The sequence below is a fragment of the Patiria miniata genome, unplaced genomic scaffold, assembly GCF_015706575.1.
Source record: "Patiria miniata isolate m_02_andy unplaced genomic scaffold, ASM1570657v1 HiC_scaffold_30, whole genome shotgun sequence".
NCBI classification, from domain to species: domain Eukaryota; kingdom Metazoa; phylum Echinodermata; class Asteroidea; order Valvatida; family Asterinidae; genus Patiria; species Patiria miniata.
The window spans coordinates 7,578,011-7,599,268 of record NW_024037070.1 but is presented as its reverse complement, the minus strand read 5'-3'; the positions used below and the strand labels follow the sequence as shown (position 1 = coordinate 7,599,268).

The 21,258-nt window shown below is 40.9% G+C and overlaps 1 protein-coding gene across 1 annotated transcript in view; it reads left to right on the top strand.

The window, feature by feature from the left end:
* LOC119739399 (probable G-protein coupled receptor CG31760) overlaps positions 1 to 18,753 on the top strand; it is a 38,779-nt gene extending 20,026 nt beyond the window's left edge. The window contains exons 4-11 of the mRNA XM_038214342.1: positions 3,128 to 3,299; positions 7,710 to 7,778; positions 10,157 to 10,278; positions 12,388 to 12,602; positions 13,619 to 13,763; positions 15,236 to 15,344; positions 16,909 to 17,073; positions 18,260 to 18,753. Coding sequence (XP_038070270.1) covers positions 3,128 to 3,299; positions 7,710 to 7,778; positions 10,157 to 10,278; positions 12,388 to 12,602; positions 13,619 to 13,763; positions 15,236 to 15,344; positions 16,909 to 17,073; positions 18,260 to 18,517 — 1,255 coding nt within the window. The 3' untranslated portion in view covers positions 18,518 to 18,753. The remainder of the gene's footprint in view (positions 1 to 3,127; positions 3,300 to 7,709; positions 7,779 to 10,156; positions 10,279 to 12,387; positions 12,603 to 13,618; positions 13,764 to 15,235; positions 15,345 to 16,908; positions 17,074 to 18,259) is intronic.
* The last annotated feature ends 2,505 nt before the right edge of the window (positions 18,754 to 21,258 follow it).

The window sequence follows — 21,258 nt, the reverse complement described above, 5'->3', positions numbered from 1 at the left end:
GCCCAGTCTTGTTAAAGATCTGTCAGCTTATTCCCGAGTGAAGTGGGTTTTTTTCATCTAAAGTGGTATTTTGGACTTCGTTTTGAGGTGACATCCTACCCCGAGAATTAATTTCTTTCAATTGCCTCCATAAAAAAGTAACGGAGAGTTGTCTGCAATATCTCAGTCAGCGTTCACAGCTACGCTTGCTTAATGAGGTTCAAGCCGTGAGCTGGATTGAATTACTGCAGTTAATCTGTCAGGAGTGCTCAGATGAGTACAACACCTTGCCTGAAATATTCGTCCTAATCGGGGTAACTATTTGTCTTTCTAACATCACTGGCGGATGCGGAGTTAAGTTGGGTGCAGCGTGGGCTATGCCTTCCGACAACTGTGTTTTTTCCATGGCAAATATACCAGAAGAGAAGTGAAGACGTCTGTTATTTAAATCGATGATATTTTGTACCTTTACAGATTTGTGAAATATTAATAAAAGAGGGATGAGTAAAACAGATAAATAACAGATAAAGTCCCAACACCACCCTACCCTGCACCCAAATGGTTACCTGCTCCGCCCTTGTACGAGACACAGGGACAACAATTTTTGATGGCATGATGATGGTTCAAAGGAATGACAAGAACTGATGTTTCAAATACCTCGCCTTTCTGAATCACTATTTCTCCAAAACCCGCGCTGAGAATTATTGACCAAAATATCTCGCAGTCTTCCGTTGTCGTGTTACGGAAGTATGCACCATAACAACCCCAGCCCATTCTATTTGAATACCCTTGCGAGTTCTCCACTAAAATCATTATGTTCTCTCTGACATCCCCACTAAAAATTAAATGCATTCCCGATGGACTTCTCAATGCATTAATGCCCAAGCTCGCGCTCAATTTATTAGCAAAAAGGTTGGAGTGAAGACATTCATTCAAGGGAAACACTGGGTTGCCGGCGAATTAATTTTCATTCTTCAAGCGGAATGGATGCACGCGTCCCTATACATCATGCGAATATGCCTCCTTCGCTTAACAGCGAAGGTGATGAATTACTTTGAAGAGGCTATTGTGAAGATATGTACCCTAGCGCATACCATATGATATATTGTACATTTTTCTCATTGTGGACCATGTCACCAAAAATATTCACCGTATATGACGTCATGAATGTGAAGAGCTTATGAAATGAAATATTGCACTAAAGAACGGAACATCATAACGGTGCGTTACCGGCTGAGCTATTTCGGCATTCTCTCAATTAATCAATATCTTTGTTCCAAGGGGCGATCGTCGGGAGCCATAACTCACGTCATGTGTTATTGCATGGATCACGCTAAATGATAGTCACGAGTGTAATAACATTAGCAATGCACAAAGCTGAAAATGGCAAACTCAGGAATTACTCAAAGGGAATACGGCTTTGTATCATGCGATTCATTTGCTAAAGAATGCTTGCACTTCAGTTACTGCGCTTATATTTTGACAACTCATCAGTTTATCAAATATTCCTTTGTGCTAAGTAAACGTTTGCACAATTTTCAGGCATACAAGTGAAATACGTGATGGTGATTAAAATTGATAGATGGTAGATGAGCTCTGAAAAAAAATAGCCTTTATTCAAGTCCCACGCGCCTATACCCGGACCATCCGGACACGTAACTCACCCCGGATGCTGGCACGTAAAAAGACTAGCGTTTACTATCTCGTGGAACTAATCACTTATTCATTTATTCACGTAATATAAATCAAGCAATATAAACCAATCATCTAACGGTGGTTTGTGGTTACCAGCAACAGCACGGGCGCCATGACGCCAGACGACGGCAGATTTACGTTAGTAATTCTGCATTTTCATTGGTCAATTCACAACGGGTAATGCATTATGCATGTCTACCAAATCGGTTGACAAATGTAAAGAAAAACATTAGCGTTCTCCACGAGATGGTAAAGGCCCTCGCGGCTTCGCCGCTCGTGCTAGTCTTTTTACGTGTCAGCATCCAGGGTGCGTCACGTGTCCGGGTAAGCGCGGGGGACTTGACTAAAGGCTATGAAAAAAGTGATAGCCTCCCAACTAGGCATGTTTGGCACTGTAGTCAGACATGTCACTATTCCTATTTTCATGGGAAATTTTGTTTTATAAGAAGTTGTTTTGTGAGAAGCGGCGCGGGGGGGGGGGGGCAGTGCACTTAGGGGCCTAATTTTCTGGAAAGGGTACTCCATTAATTCGGAGGGGAGGTAGGGGGGGGGGGCGTCCCATTGTTCCCCACCCAATTCTGGAGGGACTGGTGTTCCCTAACATGACGCACTCATGGTCGTCGCGAGGGGTGGGGGTCAAGGAGGGCTCCCCCCCCCCCAACAAGCCCCCCCCCCCCCCAAAAAAAAGAGGGGGGGGGGAAGGAAAAAGAACAAGAGGTGCGAAATCATATTGTTGTTAATTTAATGGGTTGGGTTGGGGTGGGGTAAATGTCCCTGCCCACCCTCGAAAATTAATAATCAGTCGGGAAAATGCTGGAAAATGGGCTTTGCCCCCCTCTAGAAAAAATCCTGGCGACGCCCATGACTTCGGCGTTTCCCCCGACTTTCCTCATGCAATGTTGCCAAACCTCTTTGTTGACAAACTTAAAATTCATTCAGTTAAAAACAGGTACTTTTTACCTAGAAATACTTGCTGTTTAACCTTTGTAAACGATTTCAGTGTCATGAAATTAAGTCCGACATTCAAAAACGGTGGCGTCCGGAAATTGAGCACAGAATCGGCTGGTTGTTCCCTAACGTGGCGCATTGGAATAAATCTCAGAAAATCCCAAATTAACATTTAAGACTGTACACTCGCTGTACACTCCAAAATACAATCGGAAAATCACGCCAAGATAAATTTCTCTGCTAACTTTGCATGTAACGGGTAGATGCACTCACGATTTATGAACAGGAATTTTTAGAGCTTGATGAAATATGACTTACTGTGAAATTTCAGGTAAAAAGTTTGCTCTAGCAAGGCGCTAGAGGCGAAAACTCAAAGTGCGCCACGTTAGGGGCCGCGCCACGTTAGGGTACATCAACAATACTTGTACACTTAGGCCTACATATTTTAATCATTCCCCCTTTTTCCAGAGATATATTTTTCCTTTCTCTTTTATTCGTGCAACAGTGATTTTAATTGCCTAAAATGCAAGAAGGAATGCGACGACTGTGTGGATGACACGCCGTGTTTCCTGGAGCCCTCTTCCCTGCTGTCATACGCCGTTCTCGGTCTGACGGGGGCGTGTGTTCTGGTGTTGCTGGTCCTACTCGTCTATACCTGGATAAATCGCGAGAACAAGGTGGGTCATCACGAGTCTGCTCACCCCAGTGACGTAACTAGGCTCCAATATGGGGGAGGGGTGTTACTTAGGGGACGCATGTTCTGGATAAGGCACTCAAAATTCAGAGCCAGGGAGGCCACCAATTCCCCTCCCAACTTTGTTGTTCCAATTCAATGGTCTCAAGCTAAAATTAGTTGTCGAACGATGTCTCCTCTCTTGTTTCCGAAAAGTGAAAATACACTCCATTCGAGTGAAGATGCACTCCCACCAACATGAAACTAGGGACTAGATGATTTAGATTGACACTCATTCATCGAATAGTTTTCACTCGAGTTTCCACCAGATTGATTTAGTTTCCAGATTATTTCAATCTATGACTTAGGTTGATTTTGACTCTAAATCGTCTATTCTGAAGAAGTGTTACTCGTCGGAAATTAAAGTGTTGTAAACATTTAGACACCACTTTTCTACTACTCTTCATGTTGCAATAACACCCAGAGTGAAACCCTTCTTTGATTACACCCATTTAAAGTTGCATTTTTGTGAGTCATCAAACAAAAAATAGATTCTTTTCAAAATTGCTATTTTTCTAGAAATATAAAACTTTTCACTTCTGAATTGGACATCGACTGAATCATTACATTGAATCATTACAAATTTAAAATTACTTGCCACCGGACAACAATTCCGTTCTCTCGATCGCGAGAATAGGCTGGTTCCCGCCCCACAATCGGTATCAAATGTACGGATCTGCAACCAGTCTGCTCGAAAAGCAGATTTGTTTGCGCCGAAATAATAAAACCTTTTACAGAGGGTTGCAGACGCCCAAAAAGAAAAATTTGGTCAGAATAAAACAGTCAAGTTGAAAAGTCATTTAGAGAAAAAGAGTCGAATTTGTTCAAAAGCAGGGGAACGCAATATTGCGGTACTTATTATAAAAATAGTCAACGAATCTGCCATTCGATCAACCACATACGCTGAGAATTTAGTAACAACAGATTCCCGATTCATCCTTAACCTAAGTAACAAAATACTTAGTTCCATCACTGATTACGGAAAATAATCCGTAATTTTGTCTAGAACAAAAATCCATTCAATTCATTTTGTTTTGAAATTATAGAAGCATGATGTTCCGAATGGATGGTTCCTCTTAGTTCCTCGTTCCTCAACTATACGTGATGCTAGGAGATCAGCTTATTGCTTCAATTTGCAACATACTTTTTCAGGATATCACCAAAACAAAGAAAAACCACAACATATCAAACAAACAAAAAAACGTTATATCTTGTGTAAACCTCAGTAATTCTTCGGAGATTGCACCGTATGTGAAAGCTCTGTATGCAACGTGTCTGAGACATTTCATCCCGTGCACTTGGCTTAGTCAGCGAATCTCAAAATGTAAAATGCAAGCCGCTAATGGCTGGCATCTCCGCCGTGCCAATCAGCGAAACCGGAGGTCCTCGTAAGAACTCCGGATTAAGTGATTAAGAATCCTTGAAGCAAAAGCCAATCCAGATGGTTTTTCGAGCTTTTAATTTAAAGATGTGTGCCCCGTGCTTCTCTTGATTTTGGGCGTCTTCAACCATTTGAAAAGGGGCTTTCATACAAATTGACCCGCGAGAGCCAAGCTATTGTCGGGCCGCAACTGCTTCGAATTTTGTAAAGAAATAATCCAATAATTAAACGTCGGTGGATTATTTTTGTTCGTTCGATGTCTCATTCAAAACCGAGTAACTTTTATATTGCTAGAAAAATAGCAATGAAAACAAAACATCTAGGGGGATGAACTCGAGGTATAACACTGGAAATGCATCAATAAATTCGATTTTTTTTTTGACCGGGTATATTTTGCGAGTTTGGAGAATCAATATTCATAAGCCGATGTTAAAATAACAAGTGCAAGTGCACAATAAGCTCTGGCCGTCTTGCATGGAATTCTTGCATGAAGAACTAGTCTGCTATAAAATAGTGTCCAACTGAAAAATAACACTTCTAGGGGGAAAATCGAAAACTGTTGGGGAAAGAAGTGGACATCTTGATTGGAATCGATCCAAGAACCTTCTTACTGCGAACCTTAAGCCACTGCGCCATTAATTGGGTGTTGCTTGCATGGTTGGCCCGGTGAATTGGTGTACTACATTGAGTATGCGTGTAAAGAAGGTATACGCATGGGAGTAAAATGAATCGTTTGAAGTCGCCTAAACATTGATTACACCAGACTGTTGTGTAACAAAATGAACATAAGCTGTGGCCGTCTTGCATAAAAGTCTTGCATGAAATGATTGTGTGTACGTACCGCCGCGCAACACCGTACTTTTGGTCAATTGTCATTTCCTCCTTCTGGATACCGTCCACCCACTACACAAAATACCACGTGACTATAACATACTGCACATATCTTGCCTCCGTTTACAAAATTTTCATAAACAAATTTACGATTTGTTAGTCATAATTTTATAGTGCATTTACTGACGGCACGGTATTTGACCAATTTTGGTAAAATATTTGTGGTCAATAATAATTTTTGGTCAATTTTCGGGGTCCGCTCATAAATCCGACGCCTCATAGGGCCGACGCCTCATAAGTCCGAAATTTCGGACTTATGAGGCGTCGGACTTATGAGGCGTCGGACTTTTGAAGCATGACATTTATTTATTCCGCCTCATAGGTCCGACGCCTCATAAGTCCGACGCCTCATAAGTCCGACAATGGACAAACGCTGTTTCGGACTTATGAGGCGTCGGACTTATGAGGCGTCGGACTTTTGAAGCATGACATTTATTTATTCCGCCTCATAGGTCCGACGTCTCATAAGTCCGAAACAGCGTTTGTCCATTGTCGGACTTATGAGGCGTCGGACTTATGAGGCGTCGGACCTATGAGGCGGATTTATGCCTCATAAGTCTGACGCCTCATAAGTCCGACGCCTCATAAGTCCGAATTTATGAGGCGTCGGACCATGATGAGGCGTTGGACTTATGATACGGCCCCCAATTTCGGGGACCGACCGACCGACTAACCAATAAGTGATGTAGAAGCTGCTGCCAGAGCTGAAAAAAACGTCTTATTTACAAAAAAAGGCGAAATATATTTTTCGCGCTTAATGTCAATGTTTGCCGAAAAACGTTTATGCGCTCTCGTTTAGACTGTGCAATTAAGAAAGACAACACGTTGAATGGAATGAGAACTTAACCCCGAACTAACGTTAATTAGTATACTCATTTGTATGACATTTAGGCCTATATGAAGCAGGCAGTAAATGGGGCATGCCGAATGGGGTGCAATATCGATGTTTGCCCGGTACAAAGTAACAGTTAATTAATGTCAGTTTAGTCGGAGTCTCAAATGTATTGGCCTATATTACATTTGTTTGCTGCTGTAAAACGAGTCTATGCAAACAATCTCCGATGACGTTTCGTTATCAGCGTGTAAACCAAACAGGAATTCCCTTGATTGTGTTGCATAAACAACATATACCGTTTTACGGATACTGCCATCTTTGTGGTCATGTGTAATTATACTGAAGCATTTCATTTGGAAACAAAATATCCCATCTTGCTCAGGATACAGTGGCACGACGAGACGTGTTTTTAACGAAAGCCCCCTGAGAATACCACGCGTGGCCACATACAATGGTGGCATCCGTTAAACGGTCCATGGACGAAAATAAAATAGGCCAATTTGGCATTGTATTAACTGCACCTAATTTCTAGACATCAAAGTTTTACGATTTTTCCCTTCGCGGTAAACCGTGACAGCGGATAACTACACACAATGTTTTGTGGGCAAAGGAAAACCGAATCCGCAATCTACAATATCTCAAGCAATGAGAATATGGAAATAATACATTTCATTCATAAGTTTGAACATGATGCAGTCAACAGTTCATAAATATTGCCTGTACAGGTGTAGTATACTTATAATACTTGTAAGATACCTTTGCACGCAAGGGCTACCAAGGGCCCGAAGAAGTCTTGGTTAAAGACTGAATTTGGATGTTGTTCCTCTAATTCAGTCAGTTACTGACAAGCGCAGTCGAGTTACTGCGGCTGTAGAGAGCGCTAACAACAACAGATGAATCAAATCAAGTCTTGGGAATATTGACACCGGTACCCAGAGAATTCCGAGAAGACCTCGCGTGTGCTGTGTTCAAGCTTAAAGCATGGGCTTCGGTGTCAATAATTTCCAAGACTGTAATTTGATTCATCTGGGTGGTAGCGCCCTCTGCCGCCGCGGAGGATTGATCTTGCTGCCAGGGATTGCCTGTGTAAGGGGAAACAATCCAATACTTGGATCAAGACTAGGTCAGAAGTGAACATCATCAAATCTCGATGTGTTCACAAACATAAACTTTGGCTATTAATTACGACATGGTGTAGAATTTTCAAACAATGACTCCTGAGTTTCTTCGTTTATTTCTGTGTACAGGTATTCAAAGCTGCAAGTCCCGGTCTGCTGTACGTCTTTATCATTGGCTCGGCTGTTATGTATACGGAGGTTAGTATTGATAACACAATGCACGTGTCCGACTAAAAACCATTATCTAGATTTTGCTAATTGTCTTTCACTTATGATATGATATTAACTTCCTATTACACCGTCATAGTTGTATAGGGAAAGTCGAAGGTGGGAATTGTGCCACGGCTTGGTTGAACCATTCAAGTTTACCGTAACACCTGGTGGCCATAATGACATGCCAACAGTACTGTCTGTCCAGAATAAACAACAGTGTACCTTGCACAGGCCAGTACGGTACTCTCTCCCCCCCCCCCCAAAAAAAGTTTTCTCAACGATTTTGCAATTTGTATATGTTGTTTTAACGAAAAAACTACTTTCTTCCAATTTTGACCATCTTCAACCCTCTGAAAAGGGGCCCAAGTTTATTTTGCGCACAAATGAACCCGCCCTGCGACAGCCGAAGGATTGTCTGGCGGCCAATAAATCGAATTTTGTAAATAATAATAATAATATGGGTGAAACTTGAAAATAGCATGGGGAATGCGTCTTTAATAGCGTAAACCGTTTGGCTGTATTATAAATCGAAGCCTCAAAACGCGAGATTGTTGCTTCCTGTAGGCGATTAACCAAGGATAAATGGAAAAACTTTAGTTGCATGTGCTAATATAAAAAGGGCCACATGAAAAAGAATGTAAATGATATCGCGTCATACATGCTGCATTTTGCTTCAACAAACAATTTAATGTCATGTATTTCGTATAGCATCTTACCACATCTTTTATAAGTACCGCGTGTGTGTTCAGAGCAATGGAAAATCTTAAAGAAAAAGAACAGGATTGTGTAACAGATGTCGTTTATCTCACATGCTTCAAAGTTATTCCGAGACAAAATTGACTGCAAAGAGTGAACACAAATTGCTGCTGTGTTTGCTTAGGGATCAAGAACAGAGGCAAAGTCCAGGAATCTGTCTATAGGCAAGGATTGCATGCTTGTGAAGTGTGACAAATGTCTTATTTGTAAGGATCCCTTCTTATAAACCCTCCTGGTGAATGTGATTTGTCGATGTCAAATGAAATAAAGGAACGGGCCAGAATACCGACAAAGTGCGCGCATGAAAAGCTTCTTTTTTTCTTGTTTTCAGCAATGATGACATACAATGTTTTCAAGTGGTGATCATAACATTTGTTGTACATCAGCGCGATACTCGTGCTGCCATCTCGTTTCTCTACTTATTAACTAACAAAATACAAACCGCTTGAGTGTCATGATCAAAGTTTGAATACATCTTCCTGGTCTGTAGAGCGCGGGCAGATAGACGAATGAAGTCGTAATTTCCTGGATGAAACCGTCAGTATCCGAGTAATTAACTGTGGCGTAGCGACCGTGTAAGAGGGATTCGTAGTCCAATTCACTATACAAAAAGCCCTTAAAAGAACACAAGAGGAAAACGAAGGACACGAGCAAATAATACACTACTCTTTGTAAAGGATAAGTTATCAACAAACGGAAATTACGCATACGTGCACACACGCTGTGAGTTTCAGCAATGAATACCTCTTGGGCGCGATGAACGATTTAGGGTCTAAGACTTGAAGGTTTGCCTGGTGGAGAGTCTAAGATGTGAGGCTTGTGTGAGCACCAAGCTGTCAAATGTCTTCTTCTTTCTTACTTTGTGTAGTTCGGAAAAGGACCAGTTTGGTAACTCGACGTTTTTCTGACAGTACGCTACGGTCTGTCCGTCTTTTTCAGAACCACACAAAATCACAAAACAGATTTGACTATGGTGCTACCGCCACAGAGTTGTAATGATTCTAGTTTATGCCTCGACTCGAGTCCGACTCGAGTCACATTTTTTTGGCGACTAGACTCGACTCGAGTTCCAACGGGTAAAAGCATCGACTCGACTCGAGTCACTGCGAGCAAATGACTCGACTCGACTCGACTTGAGTCCCTCATTCTCGAGTCACAAAATTTCAGTGACTCGTTACAAGCGTAACATTTGATTGCAGGCCTGTGAACAAAATAAAGAGATGGGTTAAGGGAACAACTTTAACACGGAACACGCATTCAACCTTGATAAACTTTGTTTCAGAAGCCTTCTTTGTGTAAAAACGATTTCATTGTTGATATTAACAAGAAAGACTTAAGGCGCTTTATTGACACCAAAAAAATGTTAACCCCCCAAAAAATTATCGAAGCAGTTTCCCATTGTTTTAAGGCCGGTTCGTACCTCATTCGAATGTTGGGTGCGAAGCAAATTCTTTAAGGTGACGGCGAAACTCACAATGAAACTTCCATCAGTGACGTCATGAAATTCGCTTTGCAGTTTCACTTCCGCGTGAAGTATGAACCGGGTCCCCAAACTATCAGGTATTTATTCTAATAATATCTAGATGAATTTTTTCCTTTGTCCTTAGAATATTTTGCACGCAGCTCTGAGGGGAACGGAGCTAGGATCCTGGTACTGTCTTTTACAGCCCTGGGCTCGGTACCTCGGTATAGCGTTAGCCTATGGCGCCTTACTCTTCAAAACATGGAGGTAAGACAAGCAAGATCATGGTATGGAGCTGGCAAGTTAACTTTAAAATGTTTCTCGAGAATTGACGCGCACATCGCATTAAATGTGTCTACAACGCGTGCAACGTCCTATATCTTTTGATTTATTTTGTTTTCTTAATGAATTTGATGATTGATCGCTTAAGGGCAATACAATTCTGTGGAAAACAAATACAATGTACACAATTTTGAAATTTAATTGAAATGAAAAAAAGAATTTGACCTCAACTCCAGGTCAGTCAATCATGCACATTACCATTGGGTAAAAGACACATCGTTTTTGTCGGCAAAATCGTCGGCCTGTTGGCAAAAATATGTCTGTCGCAAAATATACCGTAACCAATAGCGCCACTTATTGTCCGCTAATATGGAAGATCGTCCGCTTTGAACAGTGCCACAAAAAGTGAGATGGTATAGCCGTCCACCCCACCACCACCCCCACTCCCACCCCCACCCCCACCCCCATCCTCCACCCCTCACTTTTTTATTTTTCAGCGGCCGGGTGAACGGAAACATTCCTACCTTCCAGCACGGAGGGCCTGCCTGTAACTTTGTTGTAACACCTCCGACCACTTTAAATATTTGTCTGGTGACGCCCCTGGTAATGCCGCGAGGTCTGGTTCAACAAAACGAGATGACGTTTACTTTAAGATTATGCATTTATTGAAGAGACCTGGATCAAGGATACGGTTCGGCGTGGAGAAAAGGGAAAAGTGGTAAATTCCTATCCAAAGACAAAACATTATGCTGTGCCGTCTGTGTTGAAAACAAACACTGCAGTCACGCTTTCGTTCTTGATGGAATTCGCTCTTCAAATTTACTGTTCACTAGACGTGCTGATTTCATCAACATTTCCGACCCAAATCTCATTACTAGAACAAACACGTGAGTTTAAATGGCATTCTCCGAGTGCACACGTTTTCTCACTTCCCACAAGGGCGTGCATTAAAGAAAAACTTGACATAATGTGATTAACACATAAACTCCAAGTCTTCAAATTGCATTAGCTGCACGACACATTTTCTGCGCTTTGTGACGTATTTTCTCTTCCTATCTTACAATGTGAGGTAACGCAGATATGTTTTGGTGGTCGCCTCCGAATCAACGTTTTATAATGCAGTCAAACAGAAAATATATTGACTAAAATAATTTTGATCAAATCTGGTCACAAAACTTGATTGGCTTGTTAGTGGTCGTGCATAATCTCTACTGAATCCGTCGGCCTTTGTTGCTATTTCTCAACAACATTTAACACGAGATTCTCGGAATCTCTTATACACTGTTGAAGCCGTGGAAGAGTGATATCCGAGAACAATTCGACGGGGCAAACAAATATTATGAAGCTTCAGGCAATATTGGCACTGAGGTAAATTGTTGGCGCACATAGCCGTAGACGTCCCCCTCCCCAAAAAAATATTGCGGGAAATGTCTCCGTGGTTCTCCCCCGCCCCCCCCCCCCCCCCGGATCACCATCCATAGGTCGAAATAAGTTGTGTTCGGTCCTCTAGTGATAATATGCAGTGCACATTACGTATAGCAAAGTTAGACAATTTGGTTTGTGCCACCATTTCCCTTTGCAAGTTTTCTTCCTGATCGTTTCTTGCATAACTCCATTATAAATTGACATTGACCGTCAATGCGTCATCGTCTTCAGCCATTTCGGTCTTGAATTTCTGAGGCATGCCCTCTCAAAGAAATTGTATCGTCTCAAAAAAAAAGTATGCAAATTCTCACAAGATTTACAGCCAAAACAAAAACACACGCCCCAAAAAACAACCCAAACAGGTCGATGCATGCGCAACGTTTACCAATTGAATCCCGTGTCATCCTCTAGAGGGCAGTACACAGGGTTATTGTACGCCAAGACTTTCCACAATAATTTTGACTCGTTTATTGCTGGAAATCTCCAATCTTTGGCCTTACAAGAGATAAGTCGATGATACTTTCGCACACAATAAAGTTGCTGTCAGTCCGGTGGATCTCAAACCAGGAACCCTAAGCTGAGGCCTCAGGCCGAGGCAACGCCGGAGCCAAAAAAGAAGAACCTTTTTACGACTTTCAATATTGAGTTTTTGCCACCGACTCTTTACAGGATCACAGTGGTTTTCACTGTGCGGAGTGCCAAGCCCGTCCGTATCACGGACAACCAGCTGTACCTGCGCATTGGCGCGCTCGTTATTGCAATGGTGCTCTTCCTTGGGATCGGGACGTATCTCCAGCCGTCTTATGAGGCGACTCGGCTCACGTCCGACAACCTCAAGTACAAGCAGTGCACTACCACGCTCTGGAGTTACATCGGAGAAGGAGGTCAGTTTTTTTGTATGTATAAACAATCTTGAATAAATTACTTTGCCAAATACTAATCTTTCCCGAAACCTACAAACTTTGAAGAATAAATTATGCTCTTTTAAAAATAAAATACAAGACGAAAGCAGAACTTTGTTGTCCTGATTCAGGGGCCACCTTTATTACTGGCCCATTTTAAACACAAGGTGGTGTTTAAACAGTACAATAAAACCAACAACTTGATGGACCCTCAACCAAAGAAATGGATAAACTCTCCCAGGTGTTTATGAATATAGGTTATGGAATGGAGACTGTTAAGACGTTGGTGACAACAAACACAGCGGTCCTTTTCGATTGTTTACGTTAAGCTAAAGGGCGCATGCTCAATAAGACGCAAGCAATAGAAAAAGGATCGGTGTGTTTGCTGCCGCCAACGTCCAAAAAGTTTCGCGAAAATATAGCGAAATGTGAACCGACCCCAAGTATGAACCGACCCCGATAACTGGTAGCACATTCCCCCCCCCCCCCAAGTCCTTTGCCCCAGGTGCCTCTATGAAGTTTTTAATTTTGATAACAATTATCCCTGAAATTGAATTTCCGTGGAAAGGAGGTCAGACGTGACGTGTTTTAATAATTCCTATTAGCGCAAATTATTTCATGATGGGTTGTAGGAAATGTTGGACCTTTGACAAAAACTCCTCTCCATTATTAAAAATATTTTAAAGAATGTCTTTGTTTTTGGTATCAATATTATTATATATTTTCTGCCTTAAAATATAATGAACCCTATTACAACTGCAAATTGGGAGATATTACGCTACAGCCAAAGTGTGCTTCAATATCGATTCTCTTCAGATCCATTATGACATGGTGTCAATTTTGGAATGTGAATTTTATTCCTGGATTTATTTGCACCTTAGGAGAGCAGCCGTGACCCAAGAATATTGAACCATATTATGCGCTGTTGACAAAATTATTTAATAATTAGTTTTTTCCCCATATTTTGTTGACCCCATTATTCGTGTTTTCCATTGCAGCTTCACTTCTTCTACTAGCCTGGGGAGTTTATCTGTGTGTGAAAGTCAGGAAGGCGCCCTCTGCGTTCAACGAGAGTAAATTCATTAGCATCTGCATATACAACGAGACGCTGATGTCGGTATTTAACATTTTATTGACCACTGTGTAAGTAATTTTCTCTGAAACGTTCAAACTCGTCGATTATGTGGAAAGACAACACCATTTGCAATTACATTTGCGTGTGGAGTCGGGATTTGTTTTGGTATTAAAACATTTAATATATTTCACGCCTGAAATAGAATACCTTGAACAATTACACAAATTGTATCAATCTTACTGCTCAGATATATCTTTATGTTTTACATAATTATACAGCAAGCTGTATGCTACGAAGAATTTTTACATTTTGAGAAAAGTGAGTGGTAGGATACGCTTTAAATGAAGTTTCGGCTTATCATTTTTAACTGACTGATTACCAATCGCTTGAGTATCAGGATAGTGATAAACTCCAAACAAACGATACTAAAAGTGATTTTTCTTTGGGGAGGGGAGGCGGCTGTTAATGGTGATATGGCGCAGTAGTTTGGAATTTCAACCTAACCACTCCAGCCAAACACGTATAATAACACGATCAGCAAGGAGCATTATAGACCGACGCATTAACTGCAACAATTTAAATCATTTCTGATAGTTTCAACTTGCTTGTAATTGCGGTCGGTGGGTTCATCCATCATTCCATTGTACCAGAACATGCCTTTTGGACATCAACATGGCTAGATAACTACTTGACTGATGCGTGCATCATTCAAGTAATTGCTGTTTCTTCAATTGGAATGATTAAACACTTGTCAAGGCAGATGACTGATAAGGGACTGGCGGCAACCTATTTCATTAAAGGTTAAATTTTAATAACGCTTTGGCGGATATTTTTTCTGAAGCCTGATGGCTACAGGCATAATGTTATCCGGGAATTCATCAAAATGAAAATAATGAATTGCGCGTGCCTACGCTTTTCCAATTATATGGCTATTTAAGCAATTACATTTATTGTTCTGACATCTTTATGGGTTTTCGGAATCATTTTTGCTTCATCTGCGGCCTTCGGCCGGCTTCATACCTGGGTTTTTATGCTAATGCGAATTTGCATATTATTCATGAGCAAAAGTGTGATATCATTTCAGGCAGAAATTTTAATGTTTCAGCTATTTCAGCGTCAAAAAGTTGCCACAATTTTGGATACTTTGATGTCATAATTTTTTTCTTTGAGTACGAAAATTCACTTTAAGGTTATTGGGCTCAACTCACTGGATAGAGGGATGTTTAAAATCAACAGAAGTGTTGTTGACTGATTTTGTAAGGGGAAATATTGGCGAAAACGATAACAGACGACAAAATTGTACGAAAATAGAGATAGCGATCACCATGAATTCACAAACCAGTGTTGATTCGTATGGTATCAAATGAAAAATTTGTAAGATAACCATATTTTCTACCCAAAGATACCGTTCGAAATTACAAATATTGCGTCAATTTTAATTAAAAGAAGAAGATGCTTCAGGTTGCAGAATTGAAGTCAATGACTAAAGCAATCCAATGGATACGGATTTAACTGTTGCCATATTGATTTTTTTCTTCAGCGTGCTGGAGTCCGTAGAGCAGAGTGTAGCGGACAAACAATTAATCGTTGGAGTTTGCCGAGTCCAACTGACAGTCACCGTTATGGTTGCTTTACTCTACGGCTCAAAGGTAGGCTGGTCGGAAACCTGATGGTGGCTGAACTCAAAGACATTTTGTATGGCTATGTTAAACCGACAACTATAGGACTCTAGAGGCCATTGCGCTATAGGCCTTTGTATTCATTACTCACGATGAAGCGATCGTGGCTCCTGAATCTATTTAATAAATAACTGCTGAATGCGATGATGGTACCATACTATATTGTATGATTGGAGTGCATTCCAAGCCTCACTCTGTTTTTGTTTTTAAAAAGTTAGGGTATGTTTAATCACAATAACTATTTATCAATGCAGACTGGGATTAATTTGTAATGAGGTTTTATTTCATTGCTTTCATTTGTACTCGCAAGTTCCAGAAATGAAGAGTTTACCTCGCTTTCAATTTAATATGGCCGACTCGTGAATGATATACTTTGTGCACATCTTGTTGAAATTAGGCCAAGTCCAAATCTCATGTGTTGAGCTACTTGTCTCTAGGTCTTGGACACACAACTACGGCACATGACGATAAAAGACGTAGCCGTAGCTTTAGGACGCCCATTAGTAGCTTTAGGACGCCCATAGTCTGGTTCCCAGACCAAAAGATTCTGACTATTACTTCTGACGAATCTTAGTTCAGGTAGCCCTCACGGCTAAAACCGAAACATGATGCCCCTTTTTCAAAGCTCGGCTTTGGTTTTCATCATTAAAAGCTTTTAATGTTCTTAACTTCAGATCAAATAAAAAACAATAAATCATTTGCTTCATGTCTTACAGTTTGATATTTCTGTTCTAAAGCATTGATTAATGTTGAGCTGGAATCTTGAAATTAAGGGACCCTAATAAAATACCCCTAGGTAACCGTCTCGACGCGTCGCCATATTAAAAATAGTACATTATACGCATCAAAGCTTACCCCTCGCACGAGCTGAGTGTAGTCTTGATGCACAAAATCGTCATTGAATTTCCAGGGTTTTTTTTTAAATGCAAGCAATGAATATTTATTTTTAACTCATTCTTTAAAAATGTTTAACAAATGTCACGTGCCGTATATATATATATATATATATATATATATATATATATATGGTAGCGGTTACTTGAAGATTCATCAGAAATAGCCAGAATCTTTTGGTCTGGGAACCAGACTATCCTTTGCCAAAACCAGTTTCTGCACGGATAATATTTGCCAAGAAACTTGCATGTGCCACACTTCTTATCTGTGTGCCCCATATTCCTCGTCCAAGTTCCTCACCCCTAACGACGCCACTGACATCGAACTTTTTTGTGCTCTTATTATAAAGGTATATGACCCGGGGTTAACCACGGGTTAACTCTGTACGCCCTGACACAACCCATGAGAAGTGCACGTACATTTTTTACGGCAAGTGACCTACCCACAATGCTTGGCACTGGCTGCATTTCCTTCACATTTTTTTGGGGGGGGGGTGGCAATTAAGATAGGGCCATAAGGGAGATCGCCCCCACACACCCAGGTCATTACCACAGAAGACAAAAATCAATCAAAACTGACTTAGTTGATAAGGGCGACTCCTTTGTCTAACTGATTTAATTTTTCTCTATTTATTATTGAGATTTACCATGTAATACAAAGTCGACATCAGAAGACAACGGGCACGCAGTTGGAGCTGAAGAAGCGGGGCAAAGGTGGCCGAGGACCCACGGCAATATCTGGGACAGCCACGCTGGATTCTATATCGCCAACCATTGACTTTTGCTACAATAATCCAGATGTCAAAGTAAGTCGCGTAGTCCGTGCCATCCTGCTATTAAAAAGTGCTGACAGCAATATTTTTTGCAATAATGCACTGGATTATGCGTGCGGTACGGTTGTGGGAATCGCGAGCTGGTAGGGGCGGCGTATACGTGTGACCACGCGATTGACGCGAGCAGTAACGTAGCCAGGGACATTTTACCGGTCACACGGAAGGGGGCTAGAAGTTTTCATCTGACATGCTGTTCTATGTGGACTAGACTGACACTCTGACACTAGGTGGCGTCATAGTATACATTTTGGAGCAGTTCCCAACAACTAAGACGATTTTGCTGATGAAAAACAACTATTGTTTAGGGTGCCACACATTAAGCGTATCTTGGTTTGGGGTTTTTTTTGGGGGGGGGGGACGAATGGGTAAATAGCCTTAATTTTCGTTCGTAATTCGTAGGTAAACATTGGGTACGAACACAGCGACCCGGGTTGTTAGTATTAAAGGTTGGCTGGTGTAATCGTTTCTTTGGAAGAATCAAGCCAACTGTCACACCTACACAACCATTTAAAGGCATACAGGATCATTTGGAAAAACTCAAAAACGAAACTGCCAAAAAATACGAAATAGCCAACTTGATTGTATAAGTAATAATGTAAAACATCCTGTGGAATCATTGTTGAGCCTAGCATGCTGTCGTCAAAAAAGACGAATTTCGTATAAGGTTTGGATGACCATAGCTGAGAGCAAACATAGGCCAACTACATCCTTTAAACGGCTGCGAGCCAGCTATTGACTATGCCTTTAAAAAGCGACGCCTGTACAGACAGAGTGTGTACGTTATTTCGAAATATTTAATTGTAAATTCAGACTGGCAAATATAAGCTGGTTCAGTGGATAAGAACAAACTGTGGCTAAACCGAGTCGGCGTCTAGGGCCAAGATGCTCGCAGCCAGACTGTGTGTGCGTGTGTGTGGTCGTAAAGTCGCAGGTCGTGGTGTGTGGGATGACCTATCTACTGCCACCAAGCGTCCAACAATAAGGAGACTCCAAAGTTTAAGTTTTAGACTTGTACGATACCGTAGGCGTCACCTTATTTTAGCACAGCGTGCTGTTACGATTCAAGACACTTTAAACTAAAAGCGCCTATTTTAAGACGTGGCAGTCCTTGTGAACATTGCTTCAACGGGTTTTGTATTTCTTTTTTCATCTTTCCCAGTCCGAGATGGAACGAATGGCGAAAGTTATCGACTCCATTAAAGAGGCTATGAGACTGCACGATGACGGATTAATGCAGACGTGCCTGTCTGCATTCGAAAAGGAGCTGAGAGTTCCGCGAGCCCTGGACCGCTCGGCGAGTACCCTGGTGGGCAGTGAGGCCGACTCACCAGGCCCGTCGCACGCAGCCGCACCGTCCGCTGGTACTCGCTACCGGACCTCCAAAAGCCAATCCACAGAGAACTGGATTTTGAAATGAAATGTTTACAACTATTTTTGGACACAAAATAATACACAGTAACTTGCAGTGCCTTCCTTAAACTAAATGTAATCTTGGACAGCTTTGATTTAAATATTTACCGCCACGTGTGTGAACTATTTATAATAGTTTTTTTTCTTCACCTTAATTACGTCCTTTGTAGCACAACGTAAATCCTTACTTTGATTTTGTTTAAGTATTAAAGGTAATGCATACCATTTGCAAATATTCAAAAAGGAAACTTTCAAAATACTATGAAATACATGATTGAAGGTAAATAATACTATCAAGCAAGCGTTTTTTCCCACGGCACAGCCGGCAGGTCACAGGCAGGCCTTGTGACCTATGGATATGCACGACTGATTCGGCGAGCTGCACTTTGACGTAGAAACGAAGAGCGGTTTTCGTGGATTTTTTGCTTGTGCACCACTGGACACAAGCCAATAAACGGGTCAGTGAAACGATGACTGCTATAAATTACTAGCCCTGAAATCAGTCCTTTTTATAAAATTGCGACAAATGGACTGGGGTATAATAACCTTAAAGCCGTAAGAAACATTCGTTAACTTTTGAGTATAGTCCATCATGAGACTTGAGCTGAAACTTTTTTTGGTAAGCAGGTAGGGCGTTAATAACAGAACAAAACTCTGACCTAACCCCCTCCGCGCCCCACCCACCACCATCCTCACCCTTGAACCGTCGCGAGGAAGTATATCATCTGTTAAAATGACTGCATACTATGGGCCCAACGATTTCCATTGATGCTTGATCCTATCATTTATTTCAAAGATAGTTCACAATATTTTGGCTGTTTCTTTTTGTTAATGTTAGCAAATGATGTCCAATGCCTTTTAACACATTTTCGATAGACCTTTTTCTCAATGTTTAGTCTTACTCTCTAAATTCCAAAGAGTGAAATTAGGGACTAGACAGTTTAGAGTGAAAATCACCCTCATTTTTGATTGAAATAGTCGGAAAAAAGAACCACTTCATTCGAAGCTCGAGTGAAAACTCGATCTTTACGATTGAAGAAATTTCACTCTAAAACGTCTAGTCCCTAGTTTCCGACTGTGGGAGTGAATCTTCACTCGAATGGAGTGAATTTTCACTCTTCGGAATTTAGAGAATAGCCATAATTCTTTGCACAGTATGAAAGTCCGCAAATAACTTGTAAAAAAAAGGAGTCAAATTTATATTTTGAAATCCGTTTTTCAGAGAAAGGTGATTAAAAAGTGTGTACGTAGCCCGACCTTAACCAGATAAGTATTTTTATTACTGACAGTTATTTATACTTGATATTGGGCATAATGCCTTTAAACAGTTTACATGCATCCAATATCTATCTAAACATGTTAAAAGTGGGTACAGTTTAAATGTTTATATAGAGAATGTGTTCAAACCCTGAACACGATTTCGGAATGTCGTAGGAATTGTTTTATAAGGACCTCATTCTTTTAGCAACAAAAGGCAAATACATGTAATGTCAAAATTGCTTTCCATTCCATAATAAGCAATAATAATAAGAACAATGGAATTCGTAATTAATAATATTATAAAGCATGCAGCTTCTTTGGGCTCTTTTTATGAATTTTAGGATATAACACAAACACAATGGTTATAATGTTGATAACCACTGCAAATCAGGAGATATTATTTATGAATCATAGAATGATATACGGTGTTTCAAATAAAAAAAGATGTTTTATACACATTTAAACGTTTGTCTCCCATCAGTGTCTTCAATTTCCTATTTAAATATGAAGATTTTAAAAAAAACATTAGCTAAAATGTACGCTGAAAAAATATCAAAAGTCATCGGGGGTAGGCGTCTTGTTATTTCATATTAAAATTTGAATTCGTAAAAGATCACACTCGTACTACCCGGCCCGAGAGGGATACAGTATATGCCGATTATGGCCGCTTTCAACAGGTTGAATACGATACCATTTATACACTCTAAAAACTGAAGTGTCGAATCCAACACTTGCATAAGTTCGGTGATATGCCCACACTTTGAAAGTGTTAAATCCAGCTTCTTAAGTGTTTTGGGGGGAGTAAGGGGTATTTACCCCCCCCCCCCCCCCTCTCCCAATGTTTTGTAAGGAGTGCCCTTTTCCATAAGGGCGCGAACTTCGGAAATAGCCTGAGCCTGAAAGTTCACCCCTGGTGGCGCCCTTCCTGAACCCATGAACAGCTAGCTGGTAAATTAACACGCAAAAATTCAAAAACTTGCAATTATTTTGGTACATTGATTTCTTAAGAAAGAGGCCTTTGTACCAATTGTTACTAGCATCTCCATTTATAATAGGTTTTCCCGGCCAATTTCCTAAACTGTTCATTCACTTCTGTAAATCGATCATTCATTTTCCTCTGAATTTGAATGCACGTCTTCAATCCCATTTCAATTCAATGAAAGTTCAATCGTTTTCATTGTCCGTGCATGCATTCAGATCAGTTTTGAGAAACAGACGGCCAATTACGTTACCTGTGCATTCATTTACGCAAGCATGCCTTTTCTAAATTGACTTCAGGTAGGCCTACAGCTAATTTGACTGACGGTTAACAAAAAAGGAACCCGAATTGTATCTGGTGCCGATGGCATAAAAGTAAAGTGAAATATAATGGTGCATGTTTGAAATCGCGAAAAAGAAGTCTTGTAAACGAATCTGAATGGACATTAACGAAAGGTGCTGCTCCAACTAAAATGGAATCGAATGCACTGGTAGCGAAAATGAAACGCG